Here is a 23918-nt window from a genome sequence, read left to right as displayed (position 1 = left end):
CTTTTTACTCTCCAAAACCATCATTACAGCCTCTTGCTCCCTCTCCCTTTCACTGCTTCACATCTCTCACAAAAGGCCCCTCTCTCATTGGTGGCAAAATGGTATGTTCTGTATCCCTCTCTCCCTCTCCCTTTCCTTTTTATGAATCAGATTTCGCAAAGACAATCATAAGGAATTAAGGATGGTACTGTTATTTTGTTTCTGATTAATTAGAATTAAAATTTTTATGATTAGTTTCTCCAACCACTATTGTTTAATCAGACATCATGAATTCAAACAAGTTCATAATCATTTTCTTGTTGCAACAAAAAGCTTCTGTTTCTTGACAAACAATACATGGAGATTATAGTTGGTGGTAAGAGATAGACATAACATATCTCATTGCATGAAATAAAATGTATATGGATCTAGGGTTGAGGCCTCTCCAAGGGCCAACAGAACTTAACAGTACTGGACCTATGTTTCAATACCATGAGCTATGTACTTTGGGTCACGACAGAAGAAACTTATTCATTTTGGATAGAGTACTTAATACTTGGTCATGTTACATTTTTGGTGCTGTTTCTTACATCTCTTGCATATGGGCAGGCGAATTCAGCATCGGGAATGGCTGTGAACGATGAATGCAAGCGCAAGTTCTTGGAGCTAAAGGCAAAGAGAAGCTACAGGTTCATTGTCTTCAAAATCGAAGAAAAGATTCAACAGGTTGTGGTAGAGAAGCTAGGTGGACCAAGCGACAGCTATGACGATTTAAGTGCCAGTTTGCCTGCTAATGAGTGCCGTTATGCCGTCTATGACTTCGATTTCACTACTGACGAAAATTGCCAGAAGAGCAAAATTTTCTTCATTGCATGGTACTATAACTACTAACAAGTGCTTCTCTTTCAGTAAACCTTTTTTTTCTGGATATATTAAGAATAACGAATATGGCTATAGGTCTCCGGACACATCGAGAGTGAGGAGCAAAATGCTGTATGCCAGCTCCAAGGATAGGTTCAGAAGAGAGCTGGATGGTGTTCAAGTTGAGTTGCAAGCGACTGATCCCAGTGAAATGAGCTTTGACATTGTCAAAGGGCGAGCCCTCTAAACAGATGGAATCATTCAGCTCATCTCCTCGCTTCTTCAACCTTCTTAAAAGCATGCTTTGGGGGGGCCATAATCATCAATCTAATGTTAGTTTCAGAACCGGTTGAACATAGATACAAACTACTGCTACCATTTTCCTCTAAACTGAAATAGTTTGGCTGCCAAGAAAAAAAGGGGGATTGCCATGACTCACCCCATCTTCAGTTTGAGAAGAATTTGGTTGGTTTTTTCCATTTGTTAAGTGATGTTGTTGAAAGGTTGATTAAATTATGAGAAGGGATCACCATTTTTATATCCCTTTGTTTTTTTCAATATGTCTCTCTCTGCTCCTCGCTTTTAACTTGGGGTAATTTTGTGTAATTTTTTTTTTTTAAAAAGAAGGATGAATCAATCCTTCTTTCTTTTTGCTAATTTGCTCATCTTGTATCTTCTCACTCTTTATTTTTTTTAGTGAATTATAAATCAATTAATTACTACTTTTACTTAGACTAGTATTTTTTTGGAAAGAAATAGTCTAATATTATTTTTTTTTTCTCTTTTCCCTTGGTTTAACCTTCTAAATTCAATTAATTTTACATGCTGTAATTACAAGAGATGATGTTAAAGTGGAGATAAAAAAAATTATCTTCAAGTTAAAAAAGGAATGTGGAAACGACAAAATTAAAAAAAGAAGTGCAAGATTTATTTTATTTTCAATTAATTAAACCATTTATTTGGTTATTGATTAAATAATTTATAACTTGCTCGATAATACTATAAGAAAAATACTAAATTACGTAATAGTGTAAGTGTAGTAGTATAAATTAGTTCCGTGCTATATATTTTATTTGACAAGTCTTTTACAAAATCCCTATAGGTTACATTTTATTTTATTTTCAGTTGTTAAACGACACCGTTCAGATCCCATCCTACCGTTTTCTAGGGTTTAAGACTCTGAGCTTCGCACTAGCTGTCTCTCTCTCTCTCTCTCTCTCCCTCTGCCTAACCATGGAGGATTCCGGAGCACCGGCCCCTAACCCGAACCCGGCACCATGTTGGAGCAACGTACTGAAGAGCCAACCACCAAAGCCTCAAACGCAAAAACAAACGGCGGCGACAACCCAACTCTTTGTCGAAAGCTGCAAATCCACGAAGGGAATAGCGGTGGCCGTAGTTGACGCCAACGCCGTCATCGAAGGTGGAGAAAAGCTCAACAACTCCGCCGACAGGTTCGTTACCGTCCCTGAAGTCCTCGCTGAAATTCGCGACCCTGTTTCCCGTCACCGCCTCGCCTTTATCCCTTTCTCCATTGATTCCATGGAGCCCTCTTCCGATGCCCTCAATAAAGGTAATAAATTTGAACTTCAATTTCTATTCTTTTTTGGCATATGTATAAATTTTATGTATTAAGGCTCCTTTGGTTGTTATTTTCATTACTATCTGTTTTTTGCGTCTTAGAATGTTGTTATAAGGTGAAAGAAAATTCGTAATTGATTAAAAATAAGCAAATTATTACAATGTAACATCAATTCTAACATCATTATTAATTGAATGTTTTATTTGACCTGTTAGTTATCAAATTTGCGAGGGCAACTGGTGACTTGCAGACTCTTTCGGACGTTGATCTCAAACTGATTGCCCTGACATATACGTTGGAGGCTCAAATTCATGGAACCAATCATATTAGAGATGCTCCTCCCCCAGTTCATGTTGTTAATGTAAAGAGGCTACCTGAAAGGGACTTGCCTGGATGGGGCTCCAATGTTCCTAATTTGGATGAGTGGGAAGCACTCGAACGTGAAGCTGAAGGTGGAACAAATTCTAACTCGAGAATCCTTCCCTTGAAAGACTTAAATATGAATACTCTCCCTTCGGATAATGGTTCTGAAGATGGCTCTGTGGAAATAAAGAGTGAAACGCATTCTGAGAATCAAGAGGATGTTGAACACGGTTTTAGGAGACCTAGGAGATATTTACCCCAGAAGAAAGAGGTGAAAATTGAAGGGAAGAAGATGGTGGCTGATGGAATTGATGCATCTCAGGGACAGATTGATGATAATGGTGATAATTGGCAACCTGCTGTAAGTCGAAGTACTCATAGGAGATATCTTAGGAGGAAAGCTAGGCGGGAATATTATGAGGCATTAGTGGAGAAAGATTGTCAGGAAGATATGGAAAAAAGCATGGATAAGAACCATGTTGAAGATGCTCATTCTGGAAACGGGATTTTGGAGGAGACTGAGAGAGCAGAAGAAAAGAAGGGTGATGAAGATCTTTCTTCAATCCTAAAACAAATGAGGCTGGAAGAAGACTCACTGGAGGCTCTTCAAGAAGCAGAAGAAGTGGAGATCACAGTGGAGGCCAATGTGAATCTTTCTGTTGAAGGAAATAAGATGGATCTTGTGAATGAAGAATTAGACCAGTTGGAAATGTCAAGTCAGACCAATGAAACCGTTGATGCATCATATACAGATGATGTTAGCAGCGAGCAGAGCTGGATGTTGAGATCCCTATCTGAGTCCAGTGTAGCTTGTGTAACTGGTGACTTTGCTATGCAAAATGTTATTCTGCAGATGGGTTTACGGTTACTAGCACCTGGCGGAATGCAGATTCGGCAGCTACACAGGTATATAAATAAGGCATATATCAGTACTGGTGAATGGTGGTCGTTAGTTACTTATTCAAATTTCAATTATCATATGAATTCATTAAAGCCTTTTTATCTGAAAACCTTGTTGTTTTGTGACATGTCAAAAGTAAGTATTTTGATGCATTTCTGCTTATCTTCATTAAATCTATATGACTGTAGGTGGATATTGAAGTGCCATGCCTGCTATAATGTGACTGCTGAAATTGGAAGGATTTTCTGTCCCAAGTGTGGAAATGGAGGAACTTTACGTAAGGTAGCTGTTACTGTTGGTGAGAATGGAATTGTTTTAGCATCCCATCGCCCAAGAATTTCTCTTCGCGGTACAAAGGTAAGATCATCTACACAAGCAACTGCAAAAGATATCAGTCATTTATTGAGTTTTCTTCTCTTGATTTCTTGTGTTCGTGGTGCCGTCTGGCATACCCTACATGTGTTTTCTGGGTTGGCAATATGATATGATTTTGAGAAAATATTTCATGAATGCCTTCATTTGCTGTGTGCAGTTTTCACTGCCTTTACCCCAAGGTGGAAGAGATGCCATAACCAAAAACCTCATTTTACGTGAAGATCAACTTCCCCAAAAATTCCTTTACCCTAAAACAAAGAAGAAAGTAAATAAACAGGTTTGTCTCGTCTGATTTTCAATTTTTATTTCTGCACCTATGGATTTGCTTCATCTGTTACGTCCAAGTTTGTTTCCTTCTTTTTCATGTCAAAAATGAAATTTATTCAGCTAATTAGAGCTGAGCATGTGTTTTATTTTATATAGGGGGATGATGATCTTTTCATGGGTGTGGACACTTTCACTCACCATACTGATAAAAGGGCACCTCTCCAGCCTCCCGTAAGAAAAGCATTAGCAGTATTTAGTGGAAAGAGGAATCCAAATGACAATCACTACTCCCGTTCTAAGCATAAGTAAGTTCACAGGATTCCTTTTGTAATTTATTTTTTGACTTGAGAACCAGATAAAAGAAATGAATTTTTCGATATTTACAGTTCCTTTGCCCGTATTCATAGTAAGTCAAATGTAATGGATTATCTACTAGCGTGCTATGTATGTTTTTTGCCTTGAGATGAGCTCAATTTTGGAGAGATTTCATTCAACTACCTTTGAAATTATGTGTTGCACAAGCAATTGAAGAAAAACCACTGTTTCCTTTGGGAGTCGTTGCATAGCAGGGTGCTCTATTTATTATCGTGTTGGCAAATAGCAGGGCAAGGGTGGCCAATAAAGCAAGTTATTTCATCTTCCGTACATAAATCTTTTGGAATTCAATCAGTGAATTACGTGCACAGAAATTTCACAGAAATTATTATCAAAACCCCTTTGTTTATGAGTGTTCTGAAGCCACGTACCTGATGTTTTGACCATTAAATTAAAATAAAACTTTTCCACCATTTTAATCATTTTTACCAAACAGAGTTGATCTGCAATGAAGAGAACGTTAAGTTTGGTAGGCAAATCCTTCAACCCTTTGTCCTGTCCAGCTCACCGCCGAGCGCACTTTGCCTGGCTAGAATCTTATATTTGATTATATCGTAAACGACAACTAACAGATTCCTTTCTATTCCATTCAACAGAAAATGTCTCAAACTACTTTGTTCTATTACTTTAGGCAGAAAAAGATGAAGAAGATTGACAACTTGACACAGGCCAGGTCTTGATCATCATTTTTAGGTGATGTAATGTTCTCGACAAAATTACAAGCATGCATTTAATATGTATAACAAAAGACAAACCAACAATTTCATTGTGGATGTAGAGACAACACTAACATAGTATACATATATAGTTAAACAGATGGTACAAGACTCACTGCAAAATAGCTAAATTGGCTACTTGGAGATTTCAGAAATTTTTCTGAACATCAAATGGTATACAAATGGAAAAAAGGCTTCAGCATAAATGAAGCCAAACGTTTCTTTTTGACATGCAGCCATTTACAAAGATCAAAAAGATTGGATATAGGTAAAAGGGTAAAAACTGTATGTAATTGATGTACAGTGTGTTAGCTTCAACTCAATCATGATGAAAGGGCAAGTTCAGCCCATGCCAAAGAAGATGACTTGAGCTCAACGGAGACAGATGTGTCAATTCCGCTCTCCAACATGAGGCTTATTTCCTGCATGGCTGGCCGATTCGAAAAGTCTGGATGAATGCATAGGCTTATCACTTCGCATATAACTTTGAGGTCATCATATCTGAACTGTTTTAGCGCTGGGTCTACAATGTAAGACATAACTTCTGGTAATGCAAGATAATCCTTGGCCTGCAGTGCATGGTACTACTTAAGTTTTCTGGGGCATATTAAGCTAAGCATGTTTGTCTACAAAAGTCCAACATGAAATCTGGTTAACAAATGTGGTGTTCAGAGGGGTTCCTTACCCAATCTATCAAGCACCCTCTGTCCTTGCAGAATGGAGGCCTCCCACTAATTATCTCCAGTAGAAGTACACCAAAAGCATGAATATTGCCCTGAATATCCAGATGACGTTTCTCCACGGAATTAGGAAGTAGACAAATGGCGCCATTGCTGCCAATAGAGCCAGAGTTCTTTTCTGATCTAGCAAGAATAGTCTTCCAACTTTCAAAATCAACCAACTGCATCACAAGATAATTTCTTAATCAGAAGGATCTCAGCTAAATTTCACAACAGCAACCAGCCAGCCAAAATTTCTCGAGTTCATGATTGAATTGTCAAGATACCAAGAGTGACCCTATTATTCATCACAAAGTAATTTTGGCACAAGAATAGCCTTCTTTAATTTTACCATAGAGCAATATACTTTTGTTTTAGATAAGGTAAAAGTGACCCTAACTCAAGTATCCCCTGATCATGAAGAAAATATTAGAAGCTCATACATGCAAGGGCATGAGGTGAGGAGATACCTTGGGGGAAAAATCCTCTGTAAGATACACAGCACTAGAGTTTAACTCAGATATAGTGAATGGGGGCTCAGGTTCTGTGTGAAGATACTTGAGTCCTCGAGCAATGCCTTGAATAATTCTCATACGCCTTGTCCAAGATAATTGGGATCCCTCTCCATCTGCATTAAAATTGACTTAGTCAGGTAAAAGCTGATAAACAATGTTATCTTCGTATGTGAGAGCGAGAGAGACAGAGAGAGAGAGTATGCTTACAATGCAAATGCTCATAAAGCGTTCCATTTGATGCATATTCAAAAACAAGCATCCTTGTAAATGGAGTGCTCTCTCTACAGTAACCTAGTAATATCCCTACATTCTCATGATTCAATCTTGCCAAATCTGCCACCTGAGTAGCAATTTAACAGAAAACTTAGAACCAGATCACTCCAAGTTTGTTAATTCTTACATTTTGAAGCTGCTTCACATCTTTCAACAAAATTGATCTTTTGATCAAACTGTTACAGCATTTAACAATTACCTCTCTCTGGAAATAGAGCTCAAGATAGCCAGTCCAGTGCTCCTCTTTAATGCAGAGGGATATCACAGCAATTTCGGGTCCACCCTTCATGGTGCCTTTGTAGACCAAACTGTCTGGAGAGGAACCAATAATGTTGCTGAAATCTTCACAAGCTACTTCAAGCTCTTGTCTGCTAAATTTAGTCACATCTTTCAACAACTCAGAATCTGCACAAAATCACCATGTAAACCAATATTGCTTTGAAGAATACACAAGTAATTTGAGGACTAGTAGCTAATGCCATATGCAGCAAACTAACCTACGTATACTGTTACATGTTCCTTCTCACTCCCTGATTTCTTCCAAGGGATTATGATAGCAGACTTGCTATTGCATCTTTGGAAAGCAGTAAGGAGGGCGACCAGAAAGAGAGATCCCACCATGGTTCCTGTCACTATTTCAAGAGCCAAAAGCCAGGCAGGTTTCGACGCTTTTTGATGCTTTGCAACGTCTTCAGCAGGCCGATGCTTAGGGCTGGGTGCTTGGTGACTTCTGGAAAGCATAGCACCACCTAAAAAAGGAATATTGTCACTGCCAACTCAATATTTAATTATTTTAATGCTCATAAGACAATCAGCTAGCATTGGTAAGTGTAGTAAGAAAATACATACACATGCAACTCCAAACATATTAAATTCAACTATGGAAGAGCAAGTGCTTAAATTTTGATCCAATAATTTAACTAGAACCAAATGAAGCATGTGCACTTCAAGATGTCATCAGATTAGTCAGTTAGACTTAGACAAGAACATACATTTTTGTTCAAAAATTCATCCACATCACAGCCAAAGGGAAGATTATGTAATACATACCACATTGTGTAGTGGGACGCTGTTTTGCATCTTTGTCCTGGAGGCAATTCCCTTGAAAGCTTGTGCTGCATTAATAATATGGGAAAACATGGGCCAACTGGATAAAAAGAAGCCAGCATGGATCTATGTCACAGGCAAAGAAAGTTTACCTTGGAAGGTATTCCAAACACTTAGGTATGCCTCCAACCAAAAAATTGTAGGAGACATCTACAACTTTTAACTGAGATGAACGACAAAGTCCAGTTAAGTTTGAACCTGAGGCATACCTAAAGTGAAACGAACTATTAGAGATCAACTTTAAAATACTAACATGATTTAACTTCAGTGGCTAAATATCTAGAGAAGAAGCCTGCAAAATTTTCAACTTCTAGGATCACACACCAAGATATTTTACTCCCTACTAAATTACTAGCTTTATGGGTTAGAAAAGGATATTTATCCTCTGCAAGTAGGTATTGTTAACAGTTTGTCATAATCCAACATTAAAACTCTAGATGGCACATAGCATGTCCTACATTATGCAGACAAAGAAAAAGCATAAGCTTATGATACTAGTCTCGGTCGCAAATGCTACCAGCTTGTTTGTTCACCATCCCGTTTCAATCATTATCATCATTTCTGAGACAGCATTTAAACTAAATTTGCTAAGAGATGAATTAAAAACTGACAAATATGATACTGTTTTCTACCAGCATTGTATGTGTAGAAACTAGAAAATGTTCATTCAAAAGGTATACAGGGCATATTTTCTAATGAGCAGTTTATCAAATAGATTTGTTCTCCAGAGCTTAATAGAACATAATTTTATTGCGACAATATTCTACTTACATTCCATGCATCTTAGCTGTAAACGCTGAATTGCTATCAGCAGGAACAGTTCCATGAAGTTTATTTCTATCAAGGCGAAGTTCTTGAAGATACTTCAAATTGCCAAGCTCAGCAGGCAGGCTACCCGTCAACCCATTTGACTGAAGGTTTCTGTGATAAGAAAAGAAAGCAAAATAAGGATATAAATAACCAAACAAAAAAGTTCAATTCCTTAAAACAGGACAGATGAAGTTTGGGTTACATCTTCATCACACTGGATAAATTCCCAAGCTCTGGAGGAATAGGACCCGTCAGTTGATTCATCCCCAAATCCAAGACTTTGAGGAATTTCAACATCCCCAGTTCTTTAGGTATTATCCCTATCAGATTGTTCTCGCGTAAAGTTCTATAAAACAACATCACATGAAAGTATGAGTCAACCATTCCTTTCTTAGAAGGATAAAAGTTGAACCAATAGCATCATCTTGAACAAATAAGAATAAGAAACATACAGTTCTTGCAAGTAGGTAATTTGGCCCATTTCCGGTGCAAGAAATCCCTTTAAAGATGAACTGGATATGTTTCTGAAACACACAGTAAGACATGACTACTCTGAAAATGCATCAATTGTGCAGATATCTACCATTTAATGGAATGAAAACTGATTAAAGAACTTCAGAAAGCTGTTGGATCATGCTTACATCTTTATAACATGTTGTCTCTCCTGATTACAAGAAATCCCAGACCACTCACACGGATCAGCATCTAAAGCATTCCAGTTTGACAAAACCAGATGTGGGTCTTCATATATAGCTTCCTTGAATGTTGTAAGAGCCCAAACTATACAAACCCAGAGTTCCCACTCAGTGAAAAATATTGATACTAGAATTATCAGTATCAGTAAAATCAAGACTATAAATCTAAAAGAACTGAACTAAAACACCATGTAGCACAAGATTAACAGTTTAAAGTCCTCATCTCTACCCACATTTTCCCAGAAACCAATCAAGATCTGCAAAAACAAAAAATCAAAGACGAAAAGAAAACCTCATTACCTTCATTAGTAGGAAAAGGAGCACAAGTCACAAAAGCAACTCCAGAGGCAAGAAACAGAAGCAAGAAATAAATGTATGATTTCATTTTTCTTTCTCCCTAATATTTTACGCCCTTTTATCAGCCACAAGTAGAATTCATCTACCCAAAAATGAAGAAGAGATAGTAGAACCCAAAAAAAAAGAAAAAGAAACCACCTGAGTTGCAAATGTGGGGTTTATCAAGAAACTAAAACTAAGGCAGAAGTTCAAAGTTTCGGTACGCTAATCTGCTATAATGGGGTTTGCTTTGTTAACAGAAAGTATAAAATGAAACAAACCGAAACAAAAACAATGAAGAGATAAAGATGCTAATACAAAACTACTGGGTTTAAATCCAAGATTTGGCAACTACCCATGAAAGTAAATCACTTGAAAAAGTAGAGAAAAGAAAGGAGTAGAAAAATGTGAAAGCCTTGAGTAAAAAAAGACAGAAAAGATGTGAGGGAAAACTTGGATTCAAAGAGAGCTTCTTTTCCTTTTTGGTTTAGCAGAAAAAAAAAAAACAGAAAGAAAGAAAATGGAGATAATTAAATATGCAGTTTTCCTCAGTTCAATTGAATAAATTTCATGCAGAATGGCAGTTTTGTAAATTAATTCATTTTCTGGGGTTCTTTTATAGTCAGTTTCAGGTAACCTTGTTGCTTGCTAGTGGATTACTGCTAATGATTGCATTGAGAGAAGCCAAATTGATTAGAGTGCATAAATCTCGTGAGATAATGAACTTAAAACTCGGGAAGGGTTTGCTAATGTGTGAGCTGGAGCAGTTTAAAACCATAGGCAACCAACCCAACTGACCGTTGACACTTCTTGGATCCACGGCAGAGGATTATTATAGGTTATGACAAATCATGGGCGTATCGTTAGCCGTTGGATTCAAGGATTGTATGATCCATGATGTACCTTGGTAGTATAAAAATTCTCGTGCCGAATTGAAAATTAATAAAAAAACTGCTAACGCGTTAATATAATTACAAATGGATAATTGCTCGGAGCCAGGTTCCGAACGTGCTGATAATGGATGCACAGTGACAATATTTTAAAAAATATTATATACTTTTTTATTTTTTAATTTCCATAGTTTGAGAAATAAAGAAGTGATTATTTAATGGTGATAAATAAAAAATATTAAATGCTAATAATATGGTATAGTTATATAATTTTTGACAATGCCAGTTGCTTAATTTAATGTTATATTCACAAATTCTTTATAATTATTGTTTTTTTTAATTTATTACTTTTTTTCTATAATTTAAAAGTTTTTATTCATTATTTGAGTTGTACAATTAAAGATATATACCAAAGTCAAATAATATTTAAATAACTTGTCTTTTTCTCTCATTTTCTCCTTGAAAATATTGAAAATTATCTTTAATAATTTGAAATAGTTTAACAATAACAACATTAATAATGGACTTTAATTGTCTTAGGGCTAATCTCTAGGATTGACAAATTAGTCAAATAATTTACTTTGAGAAGTTAATATGCCCAATCCCTTTAAGGTCAAAGTCTTTAATTCCCCCTTTTTAGCAAGAAAAGTAAACTCAAATCTAGTACCTAATCTTATTTTATTTGTATCTATGTTTCAATTTTTTTTCTTTTCAAAAAGTGTTTTTTAATAAAAATAAAAATTTATCCCCAAAAATTAGGCTCCATAATTTTATTAAATCCCTCGGAACCCATATTGATTAGTGATACTGCTTAAGCAAAAACCTGAGGGCCCCTCCGAAAATTTCGCCAGCGATCATGTGCGTCGTTCTCAATGCCAGCATTAGAATCAGAGCGTCTTCTGATTATCATCTCACGAATATGGTACCCACCTAATTATCACGAGATCTTCAAAACGTGTAAAGAATCAAGGGCAGCTGAGATCTGTGATTCAGTGATCTAACACATCCATCAGGTTTGACTCGATTGAAACTCCAAAACACTACGGTCTACCTTTTCAATAAAAAGACTAAAATACCCTTGAAATTTGGACCAAAAAAATCATTCTAAAGCAGGAGAGAAATCTTTATCTCTAAATCATAAATTAAATATGTGACAAGGGCAAAATTTATGTTAGATATGTCAATTGTTAACAAATATGCTAAATGGGCACAATTTATAAAAGGGAATTCACATGTTAGGCACAATAAATATTGTCTATTTTAATACAATTGTTTAATTTCTTAAAAGATAATAAAAGAAAGGCAGTTAAGGTTTTTTATTACCCTATATTTTGACTAAACCTTCACATTAGCATTCGCTTTAAATCCTTCTTTTGTTGTTTAGCTGAGCTAAAAGGCGCCTCTTTTGTTAAAGCCTCAAAAGCCAAATATGTCACAGGGTTTTACAGTTGTCACCCATGAGATTCAATAGACAAGCAATGTGGTCTTATATGGAACAATATTCAAAGACATGGACACACAACCACTCCCATCCTAATTTTATCTTCAAAGTGAGAATGAAAAGAAAGGACCCAAAAACACCCACAACCGGAAAAAGATTTGTATGAACAAATGAGTAAATATGATATAGTGTAATGTATGGAATTGGAATGGTCTCATGGTCATGGATTGAGCATAAATGTGATTAAATAAATACACATGATTAAAGTGGCAAGTTGTGATGTGTGTGGACCATTAAAAATTATTAAGTTGAGGATTTTTTTAAAGGGGGAGGAGGGGGGGCCTGCCTTCTCTGGTTTGGCATGACATGGTGAATCCTTTTTTGTATGTCCAAAAGGGGTGACACAAGACATGAAGATTGTTTAAGCTTGAAGGGTGGTCACGGACAATGCTTCCAAGCAAAAACACTCTATGGGTTGAGTAGTTTTAAAGGGAAGGTGAAAAGGGCGAGCCTCATGATTTTCGATTTTTAGTGATATGCTGTCCTCAATCCCATTTGAGATTGGGCAAGTGTTAAAGCCTTTGGGTATAAAGTCAAAAGAAATACATGAAAATTTCCCCCCTTCCTTTAGCCAATGTAGCTGTGACAGATTTTACAGGGGCTTGAGTGTTTAATTTTGCAAAAAAGGTGAAGCACAAGACAAATTTTGTGGACCCTGGATGTTAGAAGCTGAAACAGGTTTTTATGTTGTTCTTTATCGAATGGAACTTGGGGTCCCCCTGTTCCTCTCTCAAAGCCTCCATGTGCTTAGACGGTAAGTTTTTTCATTTACTGATTTCTTTCAGCATAAATAATGTTAAAGGTGGACAGAAAAGAAAGAAAAGAAAATCGACCCTTCATGTTTTTTAAGACCTCTTTGTTAGGTTTTCTGCCCCCCAGCACCTCTTCTCAAGTGCTTTTTCTTTTCTGTATTCTGAAAATGATTCAGGCTCAAGTTAATGCAAACAAAGGACATACACCATCAAGCCTGGTGTACTACACATCCTTTGCTTAGAATTTTATATTGGGTAAAAGCAAATCAAAGAATCATTTCAGTTTTGAAACGTTTATGCTCCCATACCAACACCTAATCATGGACTTTTGGTCTATTAGTCAATTTATAATATAATCCCAAATCCTACTTGACACCCTTTGTTTTTAAGAGCAAGGAAATCGCATTGAAGGAACCAAAGCACTTCTATTTTCATTGAATCTTCTCTCACATGGCAGTTAAAAATTATATTCCAATTTTTGATTCATTAGTTGATGTATATCTCTTATTTAAAAAATAAAATTTAAATTTCTTTTTTTTTTAATTATAAAAAGAATTAGTGATTTATTTACTGGTTTGACACTGTGGGATTAGATAAGCTGTCTACTTCAGGAGCTAAGTGGATTCAAGAGCAAGAAGTTTCAAAGTTTGGTTAAACGCTTAAAAGCCAAGACCCCTTCAAGATTTGGTGGGGTTCTTTTTTCTTGGTAAATTTTGGTAGGTCTAATGTACTAGTAAAATTTGCTTGTAGGTTTCCATCAGTTTGAATCTTAAAATAATATTTTGCATACGGCCCCTTTAAACCAATTTGATGTTACAGTTTCTAAATTGTGTTGAAATTGCGAATAGTAAAAGAGCGGGCAAAGCTTTCGAATTTATTTATTCATTTTTTATATGTTTTTTCATAGTCCCCAGCTCAAGTTTGTGTTATAATTGGTTCTTGGAACCACCTTACGCTACGACATACAAATCTATCTATGTATCAAGATTTGTTCACGACAAGGACTGCGATTAGTGGCGATTTGTCCACCGACACAATCGAGTGTTAGCAAAGAAATTAACATCTAACACTACAACTAACAAAAGAGCTTTAGCCTAACCTAAAGTTGCTTACTTTTTCTAATGATACCCCCATACCATGTTAAATGACCTTGACCCCCTTTGTGAGGCATGTAGGTCTGGCTCGAACCCGAGCCAAGGCCTATGGCACCCGGCAGTTTTTCGGGGGGGAGAGGGAGGGTGGTGTTGGTTTGGTGAGGGTCAGTCAATAAATGTTGAGAGGGCTTATTTTCAAGCTAGGCTTCGAGGGGATGCCTAGCGACTCAACCGATATGAAACGTGAGTCAGTGACTGAGAAGAGTTGTGGTCAAATCTTAGTATAGATTTTAACACTTAAATTCTCCGTTGGAAAAGATTTTTCCGTCCAAATAATTCGGAGCAAATTTCTATAAGAACACAAAAATATGGGCTACGCAACTGGTCATGATATAGATAACACTTTGTAGTATTTAAATTTGAGAGTTGGCAGCTTATGTCAATTCTAGCATTAATGTGGGCAGACAAGGCTCTGAACCGCCGCAGCTTGTCTTATCTCGTCAAAATTTAAATCTGCTTTTCATTTCCATACAAGGACAAGACCAAGTATATATTCAGTCACACCATTTGCTAAAAGTAGTGTACTGTATGTATTTTGAAACATAGAAAAAAACTGGGCTAAAGCTATAGATTATGGACCACAAAGATTAATGCGTTTCGTTTTTTTTTTTTTTGGGGGGGGGGGGGGGGTGTGGGGAGCTCATTTTTTCAGCATTTACAACAGAAATTCTCGAGTCCCATTGCTTGGTTTGGTTTGATCGTTTGGAGTCATTCAAGAGGTCTGTGTTTGATGTTCATTGTGAAACAAGGACATTTATCTGTCTGTACTCTGTAGGAATCCTGGGCTTGCCCGTGACAGCAACCCAGCAATGGCCCCGGGGTGGAGGGGGGGATCATTGCGCATTCACTTGGGGGGTTTTATGTTTCATTATTTTGTCGATTCTGACAGATAACAGACCAAATTCAATGTCCTGACCCTCAGAAATCCCTGTGATTCATGACGCGTTAACGCCTTTGGGACAATGCAGTGATGAAGTATCCACGTCTTATTCCTGGTAGTGGTCCCAAAGCCCTTTTGATGACGGCCTTTGAGTTTATGTTCGCATGTGACCGTTGTTTCGGTGCTCATTTTGGTAAAAGGCCTAAAGGCAAAGCCCAATATCAAAATCGAAAAGCATCTTCGGCTGTTGTGTTGTTGCTTCAGTTGCTTTTCCATGAAGCCAATCCAGGGTTTCAAGGCAAATTGGGCTTTTACCCAGATTCCAACACCAAAACTTCACGTTCATGCCGATTGGCAGAAAAGTATGGTAACTGATTCATCCTAAAAAACTCGAGTTTGATGGGTAAGAAACTTAAGAACTCAAAAATAAGTTTAAAATCCTGCTTTTCTTTCTGCTGAAGTTCACTGATCACAGAAGCAGAGGTGTTGAAGAATTTCGAATATGGAATCATTAAGGCAATAGGTGGGAATTTCAAAATTAAATTCAATCTCTATGCTGAAAATAATTGAAGTTGGGTTCAAAAAGTTGTTCAAAGAGAGTAAATAGTTGTGGCTTGGAATTGGAGCCTTCTCATGTCACGGTTGTGGACTTGTGGTCCTCGGTTCTTGTTCTTCTGGCCACTAGCCACTGCCTTTTGTCCAATACCTTCCAGTAATGGTTGGTTATATCGACTTTGCAAGTGGACCGCTTTCCTGCCCTAGAATGGAACCCATTGTAGACGGATAGGTCTCCCTCTCAGCCTCAAACTTCAGTCGACCCACACCCAACAAGTTCACCTGACCCAGCTTCATTTTTCTTCACTTTAACATTGTTCTGATAGTACGATGCTTTTCCCCTTTTTTTTCCCTTACTAATCACAAATGGTTTATTTGGAGGTGCCAATTAAAAAAAAAAAAACTGTATGTACTCTCTATTTGACCCATATATTTCTTAAAATTGGGCATAAACCTAGATAGACTTTGTCTTAGATTATATATAACAAAAGGATTCGGCATCCACTCCACTATTGCTTGTTGAGGCTGTCCCAATAACCTTTCTCCCACTTCTTCACTTGCATTATTGAATTGATTTTTCTCCTCACAAATGCTGCAAGAGCTTGAGGTTCATAAGGAGGCAGGGTGCATGGACTTGAAACAGAAGGACCTTTCACCAAGGATTCCATCATGAACTTCTTCTTCCGCCCTTCAATTCCTTCTGCATGACAGGCCATGACCTCTGAGCACAACTCCACGGCTCCTTCAGGTATTCTTGGCTCAAATTTTAACAACTTAGCATACTCGTTTAACAGATGATACATATAATCATAAATGTAGTCCATTTTCAGCTGCTCTTCCATGAAGCTACTGGCCGCTTTTCCGATTTCCTGTGCCTGCCAAATCCATGAATGTATATCAATTTTCAGAAAGGTATTGCAAAGATTCCAATGGTTGATATTCATCTACCAGTTCAAACTTTAAAGATCAAAATAGTTCTTTCACATGATATTATAGCCTCTTTAAGTACTTGAGAGTTCAAATTTGAACTGCTTTATTCAGATAATTAAGTTTTAATTACCTCTAGTTTTTGAGTTTTCTGTTGTTAAGTTACATTTTCAATCTAAACAATATAGACTATGAGTAATTTAGCCTAGATATGGCTACCTTCTTTTTGTGATTATTGCCCCAATCCACAGCAAACTTAAGGGACCTGCACTTGTCATCGTCCCTTATAGGCCAGTAATGCTCCACAGGCTGCATGCTTCTCATGAAAAAATCATAGTACTGAGGCTGTACAATCAGTGTAACAGAATCACAGGCCAGAATATATTTCTCGCTAACAGACCATGCATACCCTTCAATGTAGATCTTGTACCTGCAAAAACCATGAATTTCCCAATTTGGTAACCTTAATTGACAAGTTAACACCAGTATTGTTGTTCTGACACCAGAATTATACCTATATGTGCATTGATCTGCCACGTTCGATTGTTTAAAACCTTGCTGGCCTTCAAGGATCCAATCCTGCAAACTATGCCTATTAATTTGATATTTCTTTTGAATAAATCAAGAGCTTTGCTTAAAATTACACTAATTCTACCTGGATAAATAGGCGGGCATTCCAGTCTTGTTGATCGGAGACATTGCACTTAAGAAGGTCCTGCCTTTTCCCATCCACGAATGGGTTTCCCTTCCAATAGGCGTATGGTTCCCTGTCTATCCATTTGGTCTGATTATTTCCTTGTCTAACATCTTTCAATATGCTGTGCCATGGTTCTATATTTATCTCAGCCCTAAAATGAAAAAGCACAAACCCTTTTTGTAAATAAAGACGAATGGATACCAACCTGTTAACTTGAAATTTTCAATTTATAGAATTATAATAGCTCAAAAATTAAAAGAGTAAAGCAGTATCAATCAGTTAAGAGTTCTAACTTCCGAAACATTCCAAATTGTACCGAGTCTTATCAGAGGCCTACCAATGGTACGTCACTTAGTTTTTGAAACAGGGGACCCATTTGTTAATATACTACCAAACTTGTAAGGCCTGCCTTTAATACCACATTTGGCTACATCTCGAGCAGACTAGTGTGAGCTCTGCTTTCTACCATGCATGTAGCGACAATAATTTCAAACAGAAAACAGCGTGAAATGAACAACAAAAAGGGACAGAGAGGATTGTGAAAGAAGGCATTACCAACCCCAGAAGGACCAATCAGGAAACACTATATCCAGCGTTTCTTTATCTCCACAGTACCGAAACAATGGTGGTGGGCCCGTCGCATTCGGTCCACGGTAGTCCCTTGATCTGACTACCGGCTTATCTTCAGTGTCAAACATGATTTCCAGGTCCGGTAGCCTTCCGGGGTACTTCCTGAGGAGTTGCAGAACGCCCCAGATGGTGAAAACATCTCTTGTCTGAATGGCTTTTCTGTAGTTTTCAACGTACGCTTTGCCCCCAATGATTACCAGGCGAAATGTTGCTGTTCTGTTAGCTCTTTCCACCATGTCCCTGGTGATTCCTGAGGTTTTCCAGGGACGTAAATCTTCGTGGATCCATCTAAAGTAATCAGGGCAAACATGGTTGGATGAAGGGTCAAGGTCTTCTGTTTGGAATGTCTTGGGGTAATTCGTAGGACAGGTTTGTGTCTGGTTTTTGCTGCTGGTGCACCCGAGTGGGATTTCAATTTTCTGTATCGGAATTTTCGGCTTTTCTGATATTATTATAGTCTTATTTCTTAAATTCTCAGTTAAAAAACTAGACTGCAAAAAATAAAAATAAAAAAAGAGCAGCTCAACTAAACATGAATTAAAAATTGCACAAACTACCATGAAGATTCTGAAAAATGGGTTTTCCAATCCAGTTACTAGAAAGAAAATAGTACGACACTTGTACTTGTGGGAATTTCAGTACTTACAGTGTCAATCCATGAGGAAGATGTAAAGGCAGCCACGAGGAGAACAGTTAAAAAGAGAAGAGCTGCAGTTGTTGCAGGTTTTCTTTTCAATGGAGGCCGCCAGAAAGGCATCTCCAAGACATGTCTAGCCAGTCCAGATCCGTGCAACATGAATTCTTTACTGGATTGCAGCTTTTACGTCAGAGTCCTTCCGCTTACTCTCTTCTTGTTTCACCAAACTGTCACCAAAAAACTGATGCAGCTTCGGTTTGCCGGTTGATAAAGCTTGCTTCCTCACCAATAAACGTTTTTAGTACAAAATTTTGGCAAAGAGAAACATTTCTTAAGCGGTGAAGGATGGTATTTTGGTGGGATACATGTGGTTAGCTAATGGCCAAAAGAGTTGAACATGAGATAACTGAGAGTCTGAGACCAGCATCCAAGATCTCTCCGTTAAAAAAGCCTTGGTATTTTCTAGGACTGGCAGATTTACCATTGCAATCATCATAATTGGTTCTCAGTGGACAATACCAGACGGCAGAAAGCAAGTGGAGTGTTGGGACCATGGGAATTCCTGTGTGCAAAAATACAAGCATCTCTAATGACTTTTGCCTAGCTTACTGTTAGCAGAAAATTACTCTAAATGCTTTTTAAAAAATTTACCTTCTGAAGCATTAAGAAAGAGCTGATGATTTTCCATTTGGAGAAAGTCATAGGATCTTATATGTTTAAACTTACCCATCATAACCTTTGAAGTTAATTTTGACTAAAGAAGCCTCCTCTACTTGTATCTAAATGGCATTTACCAGTAAAGGTGGCGCTTTTCTCAACAACTATTTACTAGTATTACTGTCTTTGCAAATGAGCTAGCCAGGCATCTTCAAGACATAGTGCATATGGTTGCCATAAGTTTGGTCTTCACCGACTGATGCGCCTAAGTTGGCTGAAAGATTGTTGTCAATTGAAGGACAGAAAGGTGGCCCAGCTTTTCTAGTGTAAGAAGCGAGGTCAAGAATGGAAAAGTCTGCAGGGTCCACATCAGAGATATTGCAGTCTGATAAGTCAGGCACGTACATGTTCTTAAATGAAAATTGCTACCAATAATCCCTTTGCACTCAAATTAATCCGATGAATATTCCTTGGTTCTTCTCCAACTTCTGGTTCAGTGAAAAAACTGCTTGAGCTTTTATGTATTATATTAGTCTATTATTTGGTCTGTGACTCTCCCAAGAGTCAGCAAAAGACAGCAAAACACTTGTTTTCATTAGTGGTTGCAATCTTGTTCCTCTGAATAATTTGTTTGGGGTTGAGTGTTTTGAGGGGTAATCTTCCAATAATGTCTCCGATTGATGTCGGTTGGACTACAAAAAAGGTTACCAGCAGAGAGAATTGGTTCAGAAAATGAAGAATGAAGTGTACATAAGAAAATGTTTTCAGGAATCTGGAGCCAAATAAATTAACAAGAATCATTTCCAATTATTAGTTTGATACCAATTATGGTGTAAATATGCAATAACTATAATAAATTTAAAAGGAAAATGTTGTTGCTTGTAAACTCAGATTGGGAATATTTAATTCATTGGTCATTACTTGCAGAGTAGGATCCATAGAAAAGCCAGAAAAAGGTTGTCAGAGTGGGCGACATCATTGAATACATTACTTGCTGATCTAAGCCACTGCCAGTTTGTCATAGCCCTGTACCTATAAATGTGCAACATCCTTCCTTGACGCCTTTTGTATTGAGTTCCGATATTCAATGCTGATCTAGCTGCAGCTTAGTTCTGTTGCCTCCATTCCCTGCATATCCTGATCAATATCCTCAGATGGCTCAGGCATTTTTTTTTTATTTCTCGTCCTTTCCTTATCACAAATATACTGTTTCTAGGACATGACCTTTAATCTTGCATTGCAGAAGGTAGTCTTGAAGATAATGACCATGAATGATGAAAAGACAAAGAAGAAAGCCCTAGAGACTGTTGCCAACATTTACGGTAATCAGCAAACGTTTTCTTTCTTTTTGGGTTCTAATTTTATTCCTGAAACATGTAAATTTCTGAATGAGAGTATTGCAATATGACAAACGTTGTTGAACAGGCGTTGATTCAATTGCGGCGGACTTGAAGGAGCAAAAGCTGACTATCATTGGAGAGATGGACACGGTTGCACTAGCCAAAAAACTAAAGAAAATAGGGAAAGTAGAGATTGTTACAGTGGGACCAGCTAAGGAAGAGAAGAAAGATGAGAAAAAAGATGAAAAGGATGATGAAATGAACTGACAAAGATTTACTTGCCCCTAGACGGCTAGTCCTGACCCTTTTCTGTATTATCTATAGAAATCGAAGAGTGTGTTGTTTGTACATCCTTTTAGCTTGGCTGTGACTAAACATGCCAGCATATTCCATCAACAATCATCTGTTAGTACTATTTTACTGTTTTGCTTTTGAGTAATCAAATGCAATTCAAAGTTAAATTTGATGTATAATTTCATCAGAAGCTCTGTTCAACTGCCAGAAAAGAATACCCTGTTGGAAAGGAAATTCATGGTGGTTGATTGCAGCCAATGTACAAATGTTTACATTTACTGCCACTCGACGGCAGGGCGACCAACTCTCACTGACCACCCCCTACCAGTCCAACCATCTTTACGTGGAAGTAAATGTGAAACCAGAGGAATTCTGTGACTGTCACATTTGAATGTCTCAACTGAAGGAACATTTCTTATTCTGTATCAAAGCACTAAGATAGATCGGATTTGATTATCACAACTTTACTAGGATTTGCAGCTCATTCCATGAATATTTGGAATTAGTTAGTTTTTTATCAAAATGGACCACGCAAGAGATCAAATCTTTGTCCTTACGTTGCAGAGAAATGCATGGCAAAAGCCAAAACGAATGGTGAATGCAGAAGGCATTCTCTCCCCTTGAATACAACATTTAGTAGATATGTTTTGAGCTAGCTAGTTTTCTTCCTTGTCGTGCTTGCTGATGAAAACATACATATTGAATGAAACCCATCTCTCTCTTTGATTTTAAATTAGATTAGTTGGACAACATATAATAAGCAAGAATCAAGACAATGCTCAACGTTAATTAATCTAAAAGCCCGTGTTCGTGTGTTCTGTTCCTCCATATTTAGAGCCCAAGGCGTGGGGAAATGACACTAAGAATGGGCAGAAAACTGGTATACGGCAGCATCAACAGACATCAGATTACACTTAAAATGATTGTCCAAAAGCATACAACTTGATGATAAAAAACAGTCAATCATAACATAAAATTGAGTGTAATCATCATCATAAACCAACTTACTTCCACGGTCAACCATGCTGCAAAAGTTCAGCTCCAGACAAATATTATATGGCAGCACCTGATAAAAATAGACGGTTCAAAAATGGTGATATCTGCCTGGAATCCATTAGATTGCTATGTATTCCACTAAGTAATTATTTGAATGTGGACCTTCAAAGCATTGACACAAACTTTGGAGAGATTACATTCTTTGGAGCTAAAAAGGTCGAGCAAATAAGAAAGGCAAAGGCATTTACTGGTCAGGGTAAAAAGTACAAGTAATGATCTGCCACCTTATAGTGGTATGAAGTGTAAAGATCAATAAATTTCATCTAGGGTGATGTGTTTGTCAACATAGACATAAACTCTGTCGCAACTCACAAAACCCAATTTTTAATGGGGGAAATACTAAGCAATGATGTGTATGTCATCATTGACACATAGTTAAATATTACTTTTTTAATATTTAACTATTTATTCCAGAAGATAAAATGGTAAATTTAAAGTTTCAAGGCTTTCCAAAACATTTTGAAATGCAGTCACTGTGGTTAAAGGTGCTGGAATGGTGATGTTAATGGTTAAGGGCTGAAGCCCAATTGGAGAAGAGTTCCGGTTAAGTAGGGTGGGTCGAGTGTGGCCCATTTGTTGTGGTTAGCTGCTTCATGCTATCGCTATTTCAGCAGGGATGACGAGGCCCAAACCTTACTGTTCCAAAATTGAGCTGACATTGCAAAAGCTTTGTATAAACAACCACAAGTCAAATATACATACGGAATATGCAATTTTAAACTATAATTTTTAAGAAAAGTGATAATTTAAAATAAAATTAAAACATATAATAATGGAATGCCTTCCGTTTATAGTAGAGAATACAAATTATTAAATTTATCGTATAGCTAATCCCTTAGATTTAATAATCAAAGTCATACTTTACTTTAATTATGTTGGGTTGACTTAATTAATTAATCTATAGTTACTTCATGGGGTCACCTGTATATGTTAAATCTTCAAAAAAAAAAAAACGTGGGATCAACTCAAGTTCAAGTGATTTTTCGTTTTTCTTTTCAAAAAAATCCATAGAATTAAAAAAAAAAAAGTCAATGGCTTTAAATGATTTCCATCTCCATTCAGGGATAAGGCAAGAAAGCTTTTGTTTTCCCAAAAAGTCAGTGATATTATTGCTTTTGTTTGCTAATAAATTTCTGTTAGTAATTTTATGGCTAGAAGGTCTAATCCAGTAATTGAAGGCAAAATATGCGGTGGCAGATATGTTAAGTAGTAGGTGGTTCATCCACGTGTAAAATGCTTCTTTCCACGTGGGATGTGATGTCAGTGTGGCAGCCTGCTCGTCTAAAGAGCGGACGCAGACGCTGTATATTAAATTGCTTGCTGCTACTATTAATATCGAATATTTATTGTTTTTTAACTGTTTCTTCATTTATCTCATTCTTCGTCCCTTTAATCCACGTAATTAAAAACTTAATTAAAAGATCAGGAATCGGATTCCTGAAGCAGTCCCCAATGTACCTGAACTTATACTAGTTCTAGTTGGCTAAGGCAGTCTCTATTACAATGGTCAATGGTAATGGCTAATTAAAACCAAAGTAACTCAACCCATCATGATAAGTACTAATTCCAGAACAATATGTCAGCAGCTTGGGATTAAGTTTCGTAGAAAATTTGTAGTAGAATAGTTGATTGTTTATCTTATTTTCCTTGAAGATAATCTTGGAGTTTGGTTGATGTATGTAGTAGCAGCAGAGAAGTATATGAAAAAGCATATAAAATAATTAAATCATTGAACCGATAAGGATCTGATCAAAGATAGGAACTGAAACAAATACTATATTTCAGGTCCATTTTCTTCATGACATCAACAAATCCAAATGCTTAATAATACACTTTGAAAAAAAAATTAGAACTACTGGGAAGATAGGCTCAAAAGGGTTGATCTTTGCTGAGTTAAAAAACCCTGTTCTGTTCAGAGAGCATGCTTTAAACGTGCATTGAATTTCCTCTGCCGAAATATTCTCTAGATGAACTAATATCCTCTTTCTGAGCCACCGCATGATGGCATTGTTTAATAATAAACAAATATGCGTTTTTAGGAGGCTGAGGTACACAAAAGATCACTGAAAGTTAA

General features: G+C 37.1%; 5 protein-coding genes across 5 annotated transcripts; 3 read left to right on the top strand and 2 right to left on the bottom strand.

The window, feature by feature from the left end:
* LOC18606502 (actin-depolymerizing factor 1) lies at nt 1-1512 on the top strand. The gene is made up of 3 exons (XM_007040132.2): nt 1-101; nt 589-854; nt 937-1512. Exons 1-3 carry the CDS (start codon nt 99-101, stop codon nt 1085-1087), a joined length of 420 nt encoding a protein of 139 aa, XP_007040194.1. The 5' UTR covers nt 1-98; the 3' UTR covers nt 1088-1512.
* LOC18606501 (RNA-binding protein NOB1) lies at nt 2018-4822 on the top strand. The gene is made up of 5 exons (XM_007040129.2): nt 2018-2413; nt 2638-3691; nt 3875-4043; nt 4219-4338; nt 4485-4822. Exons 1-5 carry the CDS (start codon nt 2074-2076, stop codon nt 4635-4637), a joined length of 1836 nt encoding a protein of 611 aa, XP_007040191.2. The 5' UTR covers nt 2018-2073; the 3' UTR covers nt 4638-4822.
* LOC18606500 (probable LRR receptor-like serine/threonine-protein kinase At1g63430) lies at nt 5442-10383 on the bottom strand. Its single transcript, XM_007040128.2, has 13 exons — nt 9839-10383; nt 9485-9623; nt 9296-9367; nt 9046-9189; nt 8805-8954; nt 8126-8242; nt 7977-8041; nt 7424-7675; nt 7126-7331; nt 6861-6993; nt 6609-6766; nt 6105-6320; nt 5442-5988 (listed from the first exon to the last, which is right to left on the bottom strand). The coding sequence occupies exons 1-13, from the start codon at nt 9921-9923 to the stop codon at nt 5743-5745; spliced, it is 1983 nt and encodes a 660-aa protein (XP_007040190.2). The 5' UTR covers nt 9924-10383; the 3' UTR covers nt 5442-5742.
* On the bottom strand, nt 15538-19050 carry LOC18606499 (O-glucosyltransferase rumi homolog). The gene is made up of 6 exons (XM_007040125.2): nt 18507-19050; nt 17786-18351; nt 17189-17381; nt 17048-17112; nt 16753-16963; nt 15538-16481 (listed from the first exon to the last, which is right to left on the bottom strand). Exons 1-6 carry the CDS (start codon nt 18654-18656, stop codon nt 16116-16118), a joined length of 1551 nt encoding a protein of 516 aa, XP_007040187.2. The 5' UTR covers nt 18657-19050; the 3' UTR covers nt 15538-16115.
* Nucleotides 20319-20881, top strand: LOC18606498. Its single transcript, XM_018117272.1, has 2 exons — nt 20319-20476; nt 20580-20881. Exons 1-2 carry the CDS (start codon nt 20374-20376, stop codon nt 20759-20761), a joined length of 285 nt encoding a protein of 94 aa, XP_017972761.1. The 5' UTR covers nt 20319-20373; the 3' UTR covers nt 20762-20881.

Source organism: Theobroma cacao, chromosome 3 (genome assembly GCF_000208745.1).
Source record: "Theobroma cacao cultivar B97-61/B2 chromosome 3, Criollo_cocoa_genome_V2, whole genome shotgun sequence".
In the NCBI taxonomy this organism is placed as follows: domain Eukaryota; kingdom Viridiplantae; phylum Streptophyta; class Magnoliopsida; order Malvales; family Malvaceae; genus Theobroma; species Theobroma cacao.
Note: the sequence above shows the minus strand (reverse complement) of the source record. Positions and strands in the feature narration are given on the sequence as shown.